The sequence below is a fragment of the Nannobrachium achirus genome (assembly GCF_963921795.1).
Source record: "Nannobrachium achirus genome assembly, chromosome: 7".
Taxonomy (NCBI): domain Eukaryota; kingdom Metazoa; phylum Chordata; class Actinopteri; order Myctophiformes; family Myctophidae; genus Nannobrachium; species Nannobrachium achirus.
This window is the reverse complement of record NC_137816.1, coordinates 68,896,854-68,909,353: the sequence shown is the minus strand read 5'-3', so window position 1 is coordinate 68,909,353 and position 12,500 is coordinate 68,896,854. Positions and strand designations below refer to the sequence as shown.

At 44.2% G+C, this 12,500-nt stretch overlaps 1 protein-coding gene across 1 annotated transcript in view; it reads left to right on the top strand.

Annotated features, from left to right (window-relative positions):
* The window catches only part of shank2a (SH3 and multiple ankyrin repeat domains 2a), a gene marked incomplete at its 5' end in the record, with an annotated part of 314,465 nt that overhangs the window by 132,165 nt on the left and 169,800 nt on the right, over positions 1–12,500 (top strand). Inside the window, 1 exon segment of the mRNA XM_080730420.1 lies at positions 3,539–3,746. Coding sequence (XP_080586546.1) covers positions 3,539–3,746 — 208 coding nt within the window.

The following is a 12,500-nucleotide window of genomic DNA, read 5'->3' as shown; positions in this document are numbered from 1 at the left end:
TTCCCCAAGGGCCAAATCATGTCTACTCTAGGGTACCAAGCCGAGGGCCACAACATTGCAGGGGGCGACGGTGGCGTTCCCGCTACTCCAGCGACAGTTCAGATATCGTCGTTGTCGGGTGAAAATCTTATATATGTCCAAAACCGTTTGTTTTGCATTTATCATTTTAAAAATGATTTAAACTAGTGAAAACTAGTGAAAACAGCCGATCTGCTTGTAGATCTGCTGTTTTCACTACTTTTGTGCGACGGCCTTGTATGATGAAGCAGGGCTTTACTTTGCAAAAGAACGTACACATTTGGAGACACGAGGTTTCCAGCCGACAACGACGATATACTAGTGTTGTTGCTGCTCTTATACCATCATTATTACTGGGGTTGGTGGGGGCCATTCAGTAGCCCCCCGTGGGCCACCTATTGGGGAACCCTGTACTACAGTATGAGAAGAGGACTTTGCTCTTCCATGTCATCCTGGGTCTTGGCCTTGATTTCCTTCCAGCCTGAGGGTGGTTCACACTGCGGTCCCCGGAGCTCACTGGAGACCCCATGGCAGATGTTGTGGTCCAGTCGTGGCTAAAAGTATTGGCACCCTTGTATTTGTAAAACAGAAACAAAAACTAAAGCAAAAAAATCTTCCAGAAGCTTGGCAAATAAATGAAATAATATTTTGCATCAACATGCAGTATTTGGTTTGCAGAGGAACACAACATAAAACTAGAATAAATACAGAATCCAAGTTCATTCTACAAATAAACTCACCTGGAACTCACCTGTGGTTGAGTCCAAGTTGACTTTAATCTTTAGTAAGCACTAATCCACCCAGTTTAACCCTGCAAGACCCGAATTAATTTCTACTGGACATTTTTTTTAAGTCCTAATCACTGGGAAATGTCATTTAAAAAATTAATAATGTTTTTGTAAGGTTTTATAGCCATAAATCAGAAATCATGCACTAATTTGCATTTTGGGGATTTTTTTTCACAATAATAACACATGCACATGTTCTAGACATTATAATGATGGCCAAAACAAATATTACAGGCATTTTACCTATGTTTTAGTGAGGAATAGCTTCGGTTAAAAAGTGAGATGATGTTCGTCCAGACGCTGGAATTTCAACTTCTCTGGGAGGTGTGAATGTCAGCCTCTGTGGGGGGTATTTATATGCAATAGGATTTAATGGTGATGTTAATGTGAAAAAAAGAACAGGAAAACTAATTATAACATTTTTTAAAAAATGATTAAAAAAATGTTGGCGAAAAGCAACGCTGGGCCTTGCAGGGTTAAATGGAGTGAAGCCCTCATTCTGCTGTGTTGTGTCACACTGAGCATGGACCATATCTCTCTAGGTCGTCCTCAGACGGACCATATCTCTCTAGGTCGTCCTCAGACGGACCATATCTCTCTAGGTCGTCCTCAGACGGACCATATCTCTCTAGGTCGTCCTCAGACGGACCATATCTATCTAGGTCGTCCTCAGCATGGACCATATCTATCTAGGTCGTCCTCATCATGGACCATATCTATCTAGGTCGTCCTCATCATGGACCATATCTCTCTAGGTCGTCCTCAGACGAGCCCTCCATGTCACACTGAGCATGGACCATATCTATCTAGGTCGTCCTCAGACGGACCATATGGACCATATCTATGGACCATATCTATCTATGGACCATCTATCATGGACCATATCTCTCTAGGTCGTCCTCAGACGAGCCCTCCATCGTTGTTTCCAGTCATCTCGGTTCTCCATACATCTGGCCAGCTCATTGGTGTTCTGTGTCCCTACGTCTTCCTTGAGTATGTCCACGTATGTTTTTGTGGGACGTCCTCGCGACCGGTGCCCATGTGTTGGCTCCCACAGTACCAATTTGCTGGCTGGAAGCTCCTGGTGTCTTTGGCAGTGTCCTGCAAGTCTCATTCTTCTGGTGGCAATTTTCTCGCTTACCCTTGGTATTCCCTCATACAGGCTCCTGTTGGTAACATGTGCGCTCCTGTTGATGTTGAGTACTGCACGCAACATTCTAGTGTAGCACCCGTCTAGAGACTTCTGCAGGGTTGGCTTCAGGGTCCAGCATTCACTGCCATAGAGGAGAACAGACTCCACTGTTGCAAAGAAGAAGCTAAGTTTGATTTGGCGGGGGAGGCTAGAGTTCCATACACTGTTCATGCCGTTCAGGGCCCTCCAAGCGAGTGCCTTCCGGACCAAACGGTTCCTATCAGTCAGACCTCAGTGTGAATCCACCCTGAGAGAATCCTTTTTAACCCATTTAGGCCTGAACACATTATGACTCAATATTTCATGCTTTAAATATAAAAAAAATAGCAGATATACAAGCTCACAGCGCGGCACCGAGTGCCGCGCTGTGAGCTTGTAGATCTGCTATTTTTGAAAAATCGTGAAAATTTGAATTTTGACCCGATTCTATAAGTGTCTTTTGAATCCTTCTAAGGTTTTTTGGAAAAACCCTGTTTCTGTGTCAGCAATCTGGCCAGCCATCGTCAAAGAAAAGGTCCTTTTCACTTAACTGGAGCTCAGTTAGTCTGTTCTTGAGAGACTACTATGTCAGTGGTTCTCAAACCTTTTCATGTGAAGGACCACCAAAATGATATGTATTTGGCCACGGACCCCCATCTCAAAATATTTAGTTCCAGGGACCACCCAGAAGCAAAATTTTAGTTACAAACGTTCGCTTTAAAAATACAGATATTCAAAGATTTGCACACATTTTCACGACTTTTTCAAAAATAGCAGATCTACAAGCTCGCAGCGCGGCACTCGGTGCCACGCTGTGAGCTTGTATATCTGCTATTTTTCACTGGTTAAAGCATTCAATATTTCTATGCCTAAATGGGTTAACACCTCCTGCCTACGATGTTATTTTTTCATTTGTAGTTATTTTACTGTAATTTAACAACATCATAACCAGCGCAGATAGACAAAGAGACATTCATGGATTTATATTTAAAAGTAACTTTTATTTCCCCCCCTGGACCCAGGGTATGGCAGCTGCATATCCCTGCCATACCCAATTGACGCCCCTGCTGTTATCTCTGGCCACCTTCGCCGCAATTCTACACATTTTCTGACCTAGTTGTTGTAGGTCCCCGTATAGCTTACATAATATAGAACAGTAACTGCACGCGCACGCGCACTCACACGCACGCACGCACTTCTTCTATAGTCTCCTAATTGCCTGGAAAACATGTGCTCCGTGTTGAGCTTAATTTATGCCCCGTCGTCGTCATCGCGCACGGGCGATACGTGCCAAAAAGAACAGATCTACAAGGCAGCACGTGGGGCTTACGGAAGCTTGTCAGCTTGTAGATCAGGGGGGGAGAGAGAGAGGGAGAGAGAGAGAGAGAGGGGAAGGGAGCAGTGAATAGTTGTGCTTCCCAAAGAGGAGAGAGTGTGTGAGGAGAGTCTCTCTCTCTCTCTCTCTCTCTCTCTCTCTCTCTCTCTCTCTCTCTCTCTCTCTCTCTCTCTCTCCACCCTCCCCCCGTGGCCAAGCGGGAATCCTGCGCGGCGCAGCGGCCAGAGCAGCACGGTGCAGCGGAGGCTCCGTGCCTCAGTAGCTGTCCAGTCCAGGGTGCTGAAACAGCAGCTCTGGTGGTGCGCTGCACGTCTCAGGAGCTGTCCGCGGTCCGCGGTGCTGAAACCTCTGGTTGCAGCAGCAACGGCAGCAGCAACAACGCGCTGCACGTCTCGGGAGCTGTCCAGGCCAGGGTGCTGAAACAGCAGCTCCGGTGCGCCGCTGTCCGCGGTGCTGAAAACAACTCTTGTGTAACCCTGGCGCGCCTCGTCTCAGGGAGCTGTCCGCTCCGCGCGGTGCTGATCTCTCCAGTTGCACCGCGCGCTGCTGCCTGAGTAGCTGTCCGTGGTCCTGATGCTGATGATACGGCTTTAGCCCACCGCGCTCCGCCGGCTCGGTAGCTGTCCATGGTACCCAAAGGGAAAGTCACCCTCATCTTTAAAGTCCATTGATGCTCTGACAGTAATTGTGACTTCACGTGGAGTAGCAGGGAGTAAAAACATGAAGTCTTTCCTCAACGCCTTAAAAAAAGAAGGTAAGAAGACTTTGACTCTTGCTTTCTTTTTATAGACGGTATGTGAAGCAGTCACAATTCCGTTCCTTTTCGGTCACATTTCGTTCGGTCGTTCCGGTGGTATTTCTGTCCTTTTGAACTGGTTAATTTGCCCCGCTGCTTCGTCCTCTCCAACTTGCTTGAAGGATGTGTATTTTTAGTCCAGCGCGTAACACTTTGCTCCGTATACCGTCCCAGTCCAGAGAATACAGCCTCACGGTCCGATCCGCAACAATAGGTTTGTTAAAAGTGATTTCACTCACTTTGATGGCTCGTAACACAGCTGGCGTGTGTTACGTATTGTATTGAATCATATTTTATTGTATTGTATTGTATTGTATTGTATTGTATTGTATTGTATTGTATTGTACGGTATTGTACGGTATTGTATTGTACTGTATTGCAGGGGTCTTCAACAGGGGGTCCGGGACCCCTAGGGGGTCCTCAGAGTTACTACAGGGGGGCTGCCAAATCTTTGTGATAGGATCATTCTTAACAACTTGAACCTTCGCATCCTTATTCTGAGGAGCCAAAAATAGCAGATCTACAAGCTTACAACGAGGCGCTGTAAGCTTGTAGATCTGCTGTTTTTGGCAGAGGTTTGTAGAGGGAAGAGAAGAGCAGACTAAAGTATTTGACGTTTCAAGTGGTTCAATGCCTGAACATACACATTACTCCAACATGATATCTAAGAAGTCTATGAACATTTTTATTCTGCAACACAATTTTATACAACCAGTAAGACTCCCTAATCGGGAGATAAGCGACCGCTAGGTCGCATGTAAAAATCGTCCTGATGGTGGCGCTATATGGGACAGATCCATGTTGATGACATGAGTCTAGACTGTGTACCGATGTGCGTGATTTTAGGGCAACATTTGTAGGAGCAGTGTCCGAAAATGTGTCTTGCAAGAATCGGCCTCATGGTGGCGCTAGAAGAGGGCCTTGTGAGAAATGAATGGAGTGGAGGTTGTGGTTTGGCAGCCAAGGAGTGTGTGTGTGCAAATTTTGGCATGGATGGGGGGAACCGTGGCGGAGATATGAGAAGGGCAAAAGAGTGTTTGATAGTAACTGCGACCTGGCGGTCGCAATGAGGCGTTGTAAGCTTGTAGATCGGCTATTTTTGGCAAAGAGGTGTGTAGAGGGAAAAGAGGAGCAGACTAAAGTATTTGACGGTTCAAGTGGTTAAATGTCTGAAAACACACATCACTCCAACATGATGACAGGCTGTCAAGCAAGTCTAAGCTGTCTAAGAAATCTATGAACATTTTTAATCTGCAACACAATTTTATACAATAATATTGGGGGTCCCTGCTTCATCTCTCTCAGCTTATAAGGGGTCCCTGATTCATCTCTCTATCAGCTAAAGGGGTCCCTCCTTCATCTCTCTCTCAGCTTATAAGGGGTCCCTGACTCATCTCTCTCTCAGCTAAAGGGGTCCCTGATTCATCTCTCTCTCAGCTAAAGGGGTCCCTGCTTCATCTCTCTCTCAGCTAAAGGGGTCCCTGCTTCATCTCTCTCTCAGCTAAAGGGGTCCCTGTTTCATCTCTCTCTCAGCTAAGGGGTCCCTGCTTCATCTCTCTCAGCTAAGGGGTCCCTGCTTCATCTCTCTCAGCTAAGGGGTCCCTCCTTCATCTCTCTCTAAGCTTATAAGGGGTCCCTCCTTCATCTCTCTCTCAGCTTATAAGGGGTCCCTGATTCATCTCTCTCTCAGCTTATAAGGGGTCCCTGATTCATCTCTCTCTCAGCTTATAAGGGGTCCCTGCTTCATCTCTCTCTCAGCTTATAAGGGGTCCTTGGCCTGAAAACATTGAAGACCCCTGCTGTACTGTATTGTACATACAGTATGCGTGTTTTCTTCACTGACGAAAACCAAATAAAAACGAAATAAAAACTAAGCTGTGATGACTAAAACTAAGACTAGATATATTGACAATTTAAAAACTAGACTAAAACGTTGAGGAGGGACAGGTGGAGAAGAGAGTCATTTTATGTTTGGTTGCTCTCAGGTGTTGCGTGCGGAAAATAGCAGATCTACAAGCCCACAACGCGTCGCGCTGCGACGCGTTGTGAGCTTGTAGATCGGCTATTTTCAGCACGCAACCAAGTGTAAAATCAGTCATTACGATGCCATCAAGGCCTGCCAAAATACATTTTAGTCGACTAAATCAACAGTAGATTTAGTCGCCATAAAATCTTATGATATTTTGTCGACTAAAATTAGACTGAAACTAAAACTTTTCAGGTGACTAAATTATAACTAAAACTAAATGAGACACCAGTCATGTTGCCATACCTTAGCAACAGGCATGATACATTTATTTTAATAAGCCAATTTTATTTATTTTTTTATTTTTCTATGGTTTCTTGGGCTGGATATGGCAGCCTGGAACGGTTGTTCGAGTGCAGCTAAACTTGGCATGTTAGTAAAAAAAAGATTTTATTCAAAAGACTATGACTAAAACTAAATCAGAATTTGCTGTCAAAAACAACAGTGGTATGCGTGCATGTGTAGATGGGTGAATAAAAACAACACTGGTATGCGTGCATGTGTAGATGGGTGAATAAAAACAACACTGGTATGCGTGCATGTGTAGATGGGTGAATAAAAACAACAGTGGTATGCGTGCATGTGTAGATGGGTGAATAAAAACAACAGTGGTATGCGTGCATGTGTAGATGGGTGAATAAAAACAACAGTGGTATGCGTGCATGTGTAGATGGGTGAATAAAAACAACAGTGGTATGCGTGCATGTGTAGATGGGTGAATAAAAACAACAGTGGTATGCGTGCATGTGTAGATGGGTGAATAAAAACAACAGTGGTATGCGTGCATGTGTAGATGGGTGAATAAAAACAACAGTGGTATGCGTGCATGTGTAGATGGGTGAATAAAAACAACAGTGGTATGCGTGCATGTGTAGATGGGTGAATAAAAACAACAGTGGTATGCGTGCATGTGTAGATGGGTGAATAAAAACAACAGTGGAATGCGTGCATGTGTAGATGGGTGAATAAAAACAACAGTGGTATGCGTGCATGTGTAGATGGGTGAATAAAAACAACAGTGGTATGCGTGCATGTGTAGATGGGTGAATAAAAACAACAGTGGTATGCGTGCATGTGTAGATGGGTGAATAAAAACAACAGTGGTATGCGTGCATGTGTAGATGGGTGAATAAAAACAACAGTGGTATGCGTGCATGTGTAGATGGGTGAATAAAAACAACAGTGGTATGCGTGCATGTGTAGATGGGTGAATAAAAACAACACTGGTATGCGTGCATGTGTAGATGGGTGAATAAAAACAACAGTGGTATGCGTGCATGTGTAGATGGGTGAATAAAAACAACAGTGGTATGCGTGCATGTGTAGATGGGTGAATAAAAACAACAGTGGTATGCGTGCATGTGTAGATGGGTGAATAAAAACAACAGTGGTATGCGTGCATGTGTAGATGGGTGAATAAAAACAACAGTGGTATGCGTGCATGTGTAGATGGGTGAATAAAAACAACAGTGGTATGCGTGCATGTGTAGATGGGTGAATAAAAACAACAGTGGTATGCGTGCATGTGTAGATGGGTGAATAAAAACAACAGTGGTATGCGTGCATGTGTAGATGGGTGAATAAAAACAACAGTGGTATGCGTGCATGTGTAGATGGGTGAATAAAAACAACAGTGGTATGCGTGCATGTGTAGATGGGTGAATAAAAACAACAGTGGTATGCGTGCATGTGTAGATGGGTGAATAAAAACAACAGTGGTATGCGTGCATGTGTAGATGGGTGAACAGGAACAGAGCTGTGCGTTGTGTGAAGGAGACAGCTGGGAGGGATAAAGAACATAGGATGAGCTTTTTAGGTCAGAGTCAGAGAGAGGAGAAATGGAACCGTGCTCAAGGTGGGGAGAGAAACACCCCAGTGGCACGTGTGTGTGTGTGTGTGTGTGTGTGTGTGTGTGTGTGTGTGTGTGTGTGTGTGTGTGTGTGTGTGTGTGTGTGTGTGTGTGTGTGTGTGTGTGTGTGTGTGTGTGTGTGTGTGTGTGTGTGTGTGTGTGTGTGTGTGTGTGTGTGTGTGTGTGTGTGTGTGTGTGTGTGTGCGTGCGTGCGTGCGTGCGTGCGTGCGTGCGTGCGTGCGTGTGCGCGTGTGTGTGTATTAGGGCATTCACCAAATAGTCAGTCACTATTCGACGTCATTCACCGTTTTTTTTTTTTTTTTTTTTTTCTCTTTAAAAAATATATAGTTTATAAAGCTTGCCTAGATAGGAAGTCATAAGAATGAGTTGTCATTGCCCCTGGTGGATGAATTTGTTAATGCTCTAATACCAGGGGTTCTCAAACCTTTTTAGTCCGTGACTCCCAAAATAAACATATTTGAACTGGGGACCCCCACCCTGACAAGCTCTTGGAATTGTAGGTACAGTGCCAAACGACTTTTAGATCAACTTTCTCACTATGGACTTCCCTGCCAAGCGACTTTGGGCGACTTTTACTTAGAAAAAAAAAACAAAAAAATTTTTTTTTTTTTTGATTTTTTTTGTTTTGTTTTTTTTGTTTTTTTTTGGACCCCATTAAATCTAGTAAACATGATTTCAATCGCGATTTTGCATGTTCCACCCCCCATACAACCCCATCTTTCAAACATGGCAGCCATGTTTGTTTACATCTGAAGAAAACATAATGGCTATTTTCTCAAGAATGCCTGAACGGATTTCCAATCTGATTTTTTTGTTTGAAAGCTGTGAACAGCCTGCACAAACATGGTGCATGATCTGTGCATGGGCGTGCATGATCTGTGCACTATAAATTACATGGGAGACTATGGAGATTTTCTGGCAATAATGCCACTCGAGGGCATATTTAATTGGCAGTAACTGAGTGTGACTCGGTTCCACAGATAAATATTGTGAAAATAAAACAGATCAATATATCTCACTTTGTTTTAGTGTTTGTGTGGAATATGCTAATTGCACTGCATTATCAAAATGAAAGAAAATGTGCAAATTACTTTGATTACAAATTTATTTCATTGACAGAATGTAGCCTAAATGGAATTCCAAGCCATATAATGCACATTGGAAATAAAGCTAATAAAAGTTATCAAGAAATGTCATTTTATCAAAAAATAGCTGATCTACAAGCTCACAACGCCTTGCAGTACTAGTTTTATCAACCGGCCCGCGGCTCCTTGACATTGTTGTAATGTGGCCCATTGTTTCAGAAGTTTGAGCATCCCTGCCCTAGAGTGTATATGCGTGTATGTGTGGGGTCTGGGGACCCCCACCCTGACAAGCACTTGGAATTGTAGGTGTTACATTTTTTTTTTTAAAGATTTGTTTTTCTTTTGGGCTTGTTATGCCTTTATTTGACAGGACAGTAGGCTGACAGGAAATGGGGAGAGAGATGGGGAATGACATGTGGCAAAGATCGTCCGGATCGGGAATCGAACCGGCGACACCAGCAGGCATCATAGCCTAGTATGTGGTATGCGCCTTGACCACCAGGCCAGCGGGCGCCCCGTAGGTATTACATTTAATGTGACTCGGTTCCGCAGATACATATTGTGAAAATATCAGATCGCAATGCGAGGCGTTGTGAGCATGTAGATTGGCTATTTTCACAATGTTCGCCTCTTGCTTACTTAATATATGACAGTTTGGCCAGTCCTGTTGAATATTCGACTATTCGAATACTTTGAGGTTGAATAATTCAAATACAAAAAATCACTATTCGTGAATGCCATAGTGTGTATATGCGTGTGTATGTGTGCGTGCGTGCGTGCGCGTGTGTATGTGCGCACGTGCTTCCCCATCTGTCACTGTGTGAGAGCCATCGGTGGTCTGATTGATCTGTTGCTGTTTTCTCAATGAGCGCGGAGACGTTCACAGTCGCACTATCACCAGTTCCTCATTTAGACGCTTTATCGTCTAAACCAGGGGTCTTCAACAGGGGATCAAGGACCCCTAGGGGGGTCCTTAGAGTTACCACAGGGGGTCCACCAAGTCCTCGTGTGATAGGATCATTATTTTAAATCAACAACTTGAACCCTCGCATCCCTATTCCGAGGAGAGCTATTTTCGGCAAAAAGGTTTGGTGTAGAGGTGTAAAAGTGCATAGTGAAAGGTTTGGTGTAGAGGTGTAAAAGTACATAGTGAAAGGTTTGGTGTAGAGGTGTAAAAAGTGCATAGTGAAAGGTTTGGTGTAGAGGTGTAAAAGTACATAGTGAAAGGTTTGGTGTAGAGGTGTAAAAGTACATAGTGAAAGGTTTGGTGTAGAGGTGTAAAAGTACATAGTGAAAGGTTTGGTGTAGAGGTGTAAAAGTACATAGTAAAAGGTTTGGTGTAGAGGTGTAAAAGTACATAGTGAAAGGTTTTGGTTGTAGAGGTGTAAAAGTACATAGTGAAAGGTTTGGTGTAGAGGTGTAAAAGTACATAGTGAAAGGTTTGGTGTAGAGGTGTAAAAGTACATAGTGAAAGGGTTTGGTGTAGAGGTGTAAAAGTACATAGTGAGGGCAAGTTTACAAAATATCGACGACTTAAGCAGTGGCGTCAGTTCAGAAAAAGCTAAGGTATGGCAACATGACAAGGACACCAGTCATGTTGCCATACCTTAGCAAACAGGCATGATACATTTATTTTAATAAGTACATTTTATTTTTTCCCCCACGTTTCTACGTTTTTTTTTGGGCTGGATATGGCAGCCTGGAACGGTTGTTCGAGTGCAGCTAAACTTGGCATGTTAGTAAACGTACCACACAATTAACATTAAATGCATTGCAGCTGACCTGCGGAACCTGGGAATATACCATCTTGTCAAGATGGGAGAATGAAAGTGTGGAGAATATAATTATAATACCTTGTTAAAGTGACCATTTGTTACATTTAGCATTACAAAGAGACATTCATGGATTTATATTTAAAAGTAAAAGTAACTTTTATCCCCCCCCCCCCCCCCCCCCCCCCCCCCCCCCCTTGGCCCAGGGTATGGCAACTGCATACCCCCTGCCATACCCTGTTGACGCCCCTGGATTTAAGAAAATACACATTAACCTGGAACAACATATTTTGAGATGGGGGGGGGGGTCCCTGGAACAACATATTTTAAGATGGGGGTCCCTGGAACAACGTATTTTAAGATGGGGGGTCCCTGGAACAACATATTTTAAGATGGGGGGTCCCTGGAACAACATATGTTGAGATGGGGGGGGTCCCTGGAACAACATGTTTTGAGGTGGGGGGTCCCTGGAACAACATATGTTGAGATGGGGGGGGGGGGGGTCCCCTGGAACAACATATGTTGAGATGGGGGGGGTCCCTGGAATAACATAATTTGAGATGGGGGGTCCCTGGAACAACATGTTTTTTGCCATTTTCAGATCATGACAAGTGACAAGCCAGTGGGCCAATTATTGTACATGAGTTATATTTCGTTGTTGTCGGGTGGAAACCTTGTATGTCCAAAAAAGCTTGTTTTTGTATTTATCATTTAAAAAATGATTTAAACTAGTGAAAACTAGCCGATTTACAAGCACACAACGCCTCGCACCGCGGGGTGTTGTGTGCTTGTAGATCGGCTGTTTTCACTACTTTTTCTGCGACGGCCTTGTATGATGAAGCAGGGCTTTGCTTTGCGAAAAAAAAGAAATACAAATTTGAAACTCGGAGATACAAGGTTTCTGCCCTGACAGTGACGATTTACTTTGTTGGTCTGGACCGGCCGGGAATGAACTGGCCGTTCGGGAGTTGTCCCGCTTTTCCCAATGGCCAGCACGTCCCTGCAGTTGATCTCCTCATCATCCTCATCTCCACATCTCCCTCCTCTTGGCAGTACAGTATGAGTATAGAAATCATATTCAGTTCTATTTATAAACCGGGGAAAAGAAGAATATATTCAGGGGCGCTGCTGGCTTTCCCACTCAAACCACCGGTGCTCACATATGGGACCCAACAGTATCCAAGGAGAGAGAGAAAGACATTATGAGGACATTTACAGCATCCAGGTCCAGGCACTTTAACACATCGGACGCCCACGTGGTTTTGACGTCTTAATTTGCTGGTGCCATGGCAACGCGTCATTTTACCTACCGGCGAGAGTACTGGCGAGAAAAATAATCCGAGTGAATGTAATCCGAGTATGTCCTGTTTATTTCGCGAAAATCTTTTCTTTCAGTCAGGACCGTTTTTTATCATTTCTAAGCCACAGTGTTTGTGCTACGGCATGTAGAAGAGGCTGCCGTTTTGAGAAAAAAATGAAAAAAGGAAGAGAATCCGGAGAAAACAGCATTTTTGTGCAGCCGCTAAACAGGAAGTCAACGAGACACACAGCGCGTCCGGGTGACGTAATTGCGAGCTGCATGTTGGGAAATGGAGTTTGTTTCATCACCGCGGTAGCCAAGTGCAGTAGCTACAGTAC